Genomic DNA, 7,983 nt, shown 5'->3' on the forward strand with positions numbered 1-7,983 from the left:
TATGAGAGAGAGAGAGAGAGAGAGAGAGAGAGAGAGAGAGAGAGAGAGAGAGAGAGAGAGAGAGAGAGAGAGAGAGAACAATAATATGTTTGTACTTTTGATGGTTCGTCTAAAAATAGGAAGAGTAACTGAATTCCCTGCGTTTGTGATTATCATCATTTTACGCTATCGTGGGTTACATTTCAAGTGTGTGTCAACAGCTGCTACAAGGCTAAAAACTCTCTTAAGTTTTCACAGTCCATTAACATTTCAATTCAGAAGGAGAGAGTTGGCTTTTATTATGCTCTGTGTACTTTTAGAGGTTCAATGTTGACTCTCTTTTCTTAATATTGTGATTGCATATGATAGAGCAACCCTACGGAAGAATATATTGCAATATTAAAACCGAGGTGGGGACCTCTTCCGTCCCTCATATTTTATTTTACAGACAAATATAAATAGAGGAACAGACGAATAGCCAAGTGTGCATACACAAACAGACTCTGCCTAATTGGAAAGTATGACAAAACAAGAAGTTTAACACAGGCACCCATGACATGAGCTGATACAGACTGAAAAAAGCAACATAGTTCTAATGGACACTCAAGAAGACAAGCAAACAGACAGAAACAAATGAATCAACAGAAACCGAGAAACATACCATAGGAAAACAAACAGGCTGCCATAAAAAATAAATAACAGCCATTCTTCACAAGCGGTCAGTTTTTCCCCTAAGCATGCATGGTACATCAAAATGATATCAAGACTCAGTCCATACATTCAACAGCTTGAAACAGAGGTGACTGTGCGATCGTGACCATCAACAAGAACGGAAGCAAAACAAAAACCACGACACAAACACAAAGATAACAAAGGCATCTACTCCTGGGATTGTCTCTGAAAAGACGTACATGTACAGTACTGTAGTAACAACATAGACCTAACATCTACTTACCCTAGGTCTTTTCCAGTCCACAGAATAGATAATTCCTCCCTGGAACAAGTTGCTTTCGACAGGACGAAATTCTTTATCCTCGTATAATTTCCCTTCCCGCAGGCACTTCCTGCGAAGTTCCTCGTAGACACCACTCATGTTGACGTTTGTGTCAAAAGTTCCACCGGGCTCGCTCCAACGTCCCCCTCCGTTTAGGGCTCCCCCTCTTCCTCCTGTGCCGCCGTTCCTTGGACCGTCGGAGTCGGGCAGTGGTGTGACGTCAGGGTAGTATGGCTCGTCTCCCTCGTCCCCTGTACCACAGCAGAATCCGCGGCAGCGCGCGAGAAGGCTGGGGCGAGATGAGTTGTTGCGCGAGGAAGGCATAGAGGATAGAGTGAGGGGGGAATGGACTCGGGATGGGACACACCAGGTGCCCACAACAGGTAGATAGAGAGAAGAGACTGAAACAGGATCTACAAATTATTGTCCCGCTCAAGCTTCGGTTCGATGTGTCAGGCCGTAAAATACACGAGGTTTGTCAGATGATGACAAAAACAAAACAAAGTATAACAATGAAACTTAAGCTCTCACAACAATTGTGAAGACAAGACAACTAAGGTTTCTATCAATGAGTCAATGTTATATCTAAGATGCAGATGTTGAGGCACCTGGATCTCTAACTGGTTTCAGCTTCAATTTTTTGGGCAAAAGCCGACCTGAAATTCTGCCCACTGCTTCTTTTTGGAATACAATAAGTTGCGGAAAAAATTATAGAGTCTATTATCTCCTTAAACAAAAATGTATCGCCCTAGCCTTTGTGTAGCCTTTTTAAACACAAAAATTGGTATTTATTTCTGAGGGAAAATGTTTCTGCCATAATACGGTACAAGTTAAGCTTGCCTTTGGCATTCATTATTTTCCATTCAAAAGTTAAAGTGGGATTGAACAAAAGAGCAGTGATTCATCCAGGACAGAGTTTCCAATCATGTGTTCCCACGGCCTTCCCTTGGTGTAGCAATGAACGGCGCTTTGTAGGAGAGTCTACAATGTGTACTCTGTGTAGGTAGCGCAGCGGGTCGGTGAAAACTTGTAGACGAATGAACCTTAGCAGACAGACGACTGCTATCCAGTTTTGTTTAAAACCAGAATCAATAAGCAACAACAAATGAAAAAAAATCACAACCTCTTTGAGGAATAAAAATATTGAAGGGCAGAGTCAACGAACGTTAGCATCGATACGTATTTAATGTTCCTATAAGTCTAACGACCTGCCACTAATCATCTGTTAGGACAACAGATAACGTAAGACAGTCCCAACAGAAAGAAATGGGATGATGTCCTCGCGATGCGGATGTTCACATTCTGAGAGAGCAACACAGATGTTCATCTGAACAGTTCGTCTGCGATGACCGGTCACAAAATCTGAGAAGTACCTGCTCCTCGGCAACAGATTTCACATCTTCTCTTACACCTGTGTAGAAAAATGTGATAATACTTTTGAAAAATCAAGTCAAGGAATAAGTAGATTATGATAATATTATTGAGTATGAAGGTATCAATATGCTTTCCAGGTCGCAATTCAATTTCAAAACTCCTTAAAGATCTATCAGTATTTTAGTGTAACCCCCTTGCCAAATGTCATTACTGCAAGATTTTACGCCTCAATAAAAATGGTGTTGTTTGTTCACTTTTATTGGATGCCTCTACTGAAGCACATAAATATTTATAGAAAACATTGTGGTTTTTAGAACTTAAAACCACACTATAAAATATATTCAGACGGTTCATGTTGCAAACAGACAAGCCCCAGCCTTTGAGGGTCAGTAAACCCTGCCAGAATTTTTTTTCTCGCTTTTTTTATGCAAAATGTACTCCCTTCAAAGATATTTCTCATCCAAGTGGAGAAAGGTAATAATTTGGGCTTCTAAAGGTTTATGAAGAATACTTCACATTCATCACGAGCAAACAGGTTCTTCCATAGAAATTGCACTTTTCTAACATCGCGTGTCTACGTAACTCGTGGTTGCAGTATACAGTTGTTTTGTGTGTGTGTGTGGGGGGGGGGGGGGGTAGGGGGTGTTTTTGCTGTTGTTTGCCTTCGTTTGTTTGTTTTGTTTTTGTTTGGATTTGTTTTGTTTCGTTTATTTTGGGTTTTATTGTTGTTGTTGTTGTTGTTGTTGCTTTTGTTGTTTTTTTGTTGTTGTTTTTTTTTGGGGGTGCAGTCTGCTTTGTACTGTGTAGAATCAAGGAATAAGATCCCTGCTACTGCTAGATTTTTAAAAAGGAGCTGAGGGAGTTATTGAACTTGAAGAGACTATTTCTCCCATTATTTTAGCAGTCCACCTCAGGCTATTGGATAAACATCAAGTTCTGAGACAGGTAACTCATTCATGTAACGAGGAAGGGGGGGGGGGCGAAAAAAGTGCGTGACGATGAAGGTATGCAAAACTTTGTTGATTTTGGAACTTTAAGGATATAAAAGTAGGCCTTTCACTTCCATTGGGTTTTGTGGAATGTTCTTTCAGTACACCATCCAGATCCGGATCCAGATGCTGGTTCTTCGAAGTTACCTTTTTGCGAGTAGTAGTGTGTATCTACAACAAAGACAAGCAGTAACTCATAACTATTTGATGCCAAATCCGTGTAGTTAAAGTTAGCGACTGTCGGAACCCAGTGGCTTGAGATTTAAAACAAAAAGGAACCGTTTCGTTATATAAACCCGTCCGGCTACTTTTACAATTTTCTTTGCTTTAAGCAGCTGACTGCAATCCTTGATTATGTGCGGATTCTCTCTTTAAGGATTGCCATCTGCGTGAAGTTTATGATGTCATAAAGTTACTTTAGCCGTCCGTCTTCTTTCGTGGGTTTAGTGTTTACTGGTAAGAAAGTCAAAGCAAAGCGAGCATTTAAAGAGCCTGAAGACGAAGGGTTGTGGCGATCATTAATCCCTTGAATTTTGTTCGTAATAACTGACATACCGCGGTAAGATTGCTTCAAATAGGCTCGAACGTTTTTTTCTTCCCGCCATCTTTTCATTTTGTCTGTAGGCAAATATATCGTCTTTTATATACTAATTCTCTCTCCCTTTATCTCTCTCACTCTTTCTCTCTCTCTCTCTCTCTCTCTCTCTCTCTCTCTCTCTCTCTCTCTGTCTGTACGTATGTATGTAAAATATATATATATATATATATATATATATATATATATATATATCTCACACCCACACAAACACATACAAACACAGACACACACACACACACACTTTCTCTCCCTCTCTCGCTCTCTCTCTCTCCCTCTCTCTCTCTCTCTCTCTCTCTCTCTCTCTCTCTCTCTCTCTCTCTCTCTCTCTTTCTCATTTGTGTTTCGATCTAACCTTGTTTCCACTTTTGCCATTAGCTTTCCTTCATCCAAGCGTGACAGATTTTTACCATGACTTTGAACTCCAACTTTGTTCTTGTGTTTTGTTTTGTTATTTGTGTTGGGGTTTTTTAGCAGTCTTACCCCATCATCATCATCATCATCATCATCATCATCATCATCATCATCATCATCATCATCGTCAACTATATCATCAGCAGCAAAAGCAGCAACTACAGCAATGGCACCAATAGAATTAACAACATAAGGAATAGCTGCAATAGTAGCCAAAGCTCTTTGGACAGTATCACCATCACTATGACTACCATTGTTATCATCATTACGCCACGTACTTAAGACGACTAAAGATGACGAAAAATTAACATTGAGTGCAAGAAATAGAACCTCCAAAAAACTGTTATAGTTTGAATGCAGTGAAAATTACAAGTGAGACATTTACTTACATAATAGTATGTGCGTCGGTTCAAAACTCAACACAGGAAATGCTATGAAGTGTACATGCCGAATTGGAACTCATTAATGCTTCAAAGACTTCACGCTAAAAGAAGAAATACAATCGAACTTGTGAATGCAAAGAAATGACCCTAGATGACATGAGAGACGTTTATACATGTATTTTCCTTCCCTGCTTTCTATCCAGTGGCTGCGACAGAGGCCTATTGTGTAGCCGGCCGTACATTGAAGCGGGACGCATAACAACTTGGTGTTTCGCGAATAACTCAAAGGTGGGTACAGGTAGGCTAGCTGTACTGGAGGGTTGAGAGGGAAGAAGAGTGAAAGAAAGAGAGAGGGGGAGAGGGGGAGATGAGGGGAGAGGGATGGAAGGGAAGGGGAGGTTGGAGCTGTGTGGAAAGAGAGAATATAGTGAACATGGGAGAGGAAGAGACAAACAGACAGACACAAACACAGACACACAGACACACAGACACACAGACACACAGATAGACGGAGGGGTAGATTTTACAGTTCAAATAGCTTTAAACAACTGTCTAGAAGCGGTGTATAAGAAAACTTTCATATTAAGTATAATCCGATCAGTGAGAATGTTTAATCTTATAAAGTTCACACTTTCTGAAAATATACCAAGCACCTGAAACCTCTCTATAAATGCGTGCTGCTAACTCAGAAGCTGAATCATTGTCCATGTAGTTATGTCTGACTTGGGTTCGAATCCGAATCATGCAGACCCACTTTTTTTAGAACGATGTTCTTAAATTAAAGGCCTTTGAAGAATAATGGCCCAAAGTATGTTCAAACGGTCCAAACGTCCCAACTACACACAATTACATAGAATTAGGTGTGGTATAGCCATGAAGGGTGAGTCACTTTCTGGCTCAGAGGAGAGGATGAGGATGGCCTTAAAACATCATGAAGTGTCAGATCTAAAACGGACGTCGGCGGTCATGGTTTACCGCTCATTGTCTTGATAAAAATATAAATAGCCTCAATTGTCAAAAAACAAACATCCTATTGTCGTGGTCTTTCCCCATCATCCATCTGTTCCAGTTCTCGGGACATCCTATTGTCGTGGTCTTTCCCCATCATCCATCTGTTCCAGTTCTCGGGACATCCTATTTTCGTGGTCTTTCCCCATCATCCATCTGTTCAAGTTCTCGGGACATCCTATTGTCGTGGTCTTTCCCCATCATCCATCTGTTCAGGTTCTCGGGATAAGTTGGTCTTGGTCTACCCCTGCTTCTTTTGCCTTCTATTTTTTTGAGCGAGCTTAATGTTAAATTCTTTTATCTCGATTCAAGTGTCCCAAAAGTTGCATTTGCCTCTTCGAAATATTTTCCCGTCCATTCTCATCTCGTTTCTTCTTCTTCCACGAATGAACAGTCTCTTCAGACACATAAGATGTCTTTTGCTTCAAGTTATTTTCACAATCCCTTGCAGTGTCCCAGCCTTTACAGTTGTATAGAAAAGTTAGCCACACCAAGCCATTTAGAAATATTACTTTGTTGTTACAGAGCTGTTCTTTCAAGATTCAGCTCCTTTATTGAAGCTACTGCAACTCTTCGAGGTTTTCTTTTTTCAGTGGTACATTCTTCATCAGATGAAATGATCATACTATTCTCTAGACATTATAAGAGTTGATATTGTGTGAATGTTCACCTTTGCTAATGAGATTACAAATAAGAGGATTTTCTAAGGGTTGCTTGTTTGGGGATTTTTTAAAGACATTTTCAGGCATTATATTGTTGCTTTTGTTTATTTTTTATTTACATGTATACATTTATGTTTAGTTTCCGTATGAACATGATCAAAAAGCAATAATATATTGCAAGTCCTATTTCGAACCAGCAATTCAAAAAGTATCATCGATATATGTTTTGATGTCATTACTGTTTTCTCCATCTATTTTTAGACCTGGACTTTCTTCTTTATTTTAAAGAGTTTCTTCACTGTATATGTAAAAGATGTGTTGGGGGGGGGGGGGAGGACACAGCATTAGATAATTTCTCTTTAGAATATATTTATGTTAACAGTGTTCTCCCTCAATTTATACGGCAGGGTTTTGGTTCAGGTATCAATTGCGAAAAATTCTTAAATCATTTCTATGTCTAGCTCTCTCAGAATTTGACAATGGCTATACATGCATAGAGAGAATTAAAAAAACAAACTATTAGGTTTCGTTCCTGGGATCATATCACTGCTGTAAGAATGGACGGAGAACACAGTGAATATGAAATTATAAAGAAACACTTATAGCACCAACCATTAAGCTACTACAAAGCTGCTCTATACTGTATGATATAAAGTAACAAGGTAAAGAAAAATAAGTAATTCGAAATATATAAACTAAAGAGGACAAAGAAATCTATTCATTTGATTCACAGTTCATAGATGGTCACAGCCAGCCAAGCTCGATAAAGCTCGGATGCCTGTTATCGGTTTACTAACTTGTATAAATACCCGAGAAAAACAACTCTTCAATTCGTTGAGCCTTTTTGTTATGATTGTTGTTGTTTAGCGGGGAATGTTTCTAAACCCACAACAGACTCCGCATCAGAACCCACTACATATTGTTATTGTATGTATGAAGTCTGTCCGGTTGACCAAATAGATCGCCGACGAGAGGCAACAAGTTGAGAGTTAATGTCCAGTGAAGCTGGTCACGCCTCAGTATTTTTGTAATGGGCCCGGTCTCATACCTGCTGTGCATCGGAATACCCTTCTGCTCAACTCTCTCTCTCTTTCTCTCTGTCTCTCTGCCTCTCTCTCTCTCTCTCTCTCTTTCTCTTTCACACTCTCTCTCTCTCTCTCTCTCTCTCTCTCTCTCTCTCGCTTTCTCTCTCACACACGCATATAAACAAAACCTTCTCTTTCTTCCATTCTTTTTTCTATCCTTTCTTTCTTCTGCTCTCTTCTGTTATCCTCTATCTCTCCCTCGCTCTCTGTCTCTCTGTGTTTGTGTCTCTTTCTCTCTCTCTCTCTCTCTCTCTCTCTCTCTCTCTCTCTCTCTCTCTCTCTCTCTCTCTCTCTCTCTCTCTCTCTCTCTCTCTCTCACTCTGGGGGGGTTTTCCTCCACTTTCCGCCGACTTCACTGTCTCCTTTTTCTCCTGCTCCCTGCCCGACCATTGCTTTTCGCACGAAGTGTAACATTATTACAAAACATTCGCCTTGCTTTCACCCAAACCATACCTCTCTCTCTCTCTCTCTCTCTCTCTCTCTCTCTCTCTCTCTCTCTC

The 7,983-nt window shown here is 40.2% G+C and overlaps 1 protein-coding gene across 1 annotated transcript in view; it reads right to left on the reverse strand.

Moving 5' to 3' along the window:
• LOC101851482 (calpain-9) overlaps positions 1-7,983 on the reverse strand; it is a gene marked incomplete in the record, with an annotated part of 78,356 nt that overhangs the window by 65,320 nt on the left and 5,053 nt on the right. The window contains 1 exon segment of the mRNA XM_005093759.3: positions 935-2,384. Coding sequence (XP_005093816.2) covers positions 935-1,297 — 363 coding nt within the window.

Source organism: Aplysia californica, unplaced genomic scaffold (assembly GCF_000002075.1).
Source record: "Aplysia californica isolate F4 #8 unplaced genomic scaffold, AplCal3.0 scaffold00069, whole genome shotgun sequence".
NCBI lineage: Eukaryota > Metazoa > Mollusca > Gastropoda > Aplysiida > Aplysiidae > Aplysia > Aplysia californica.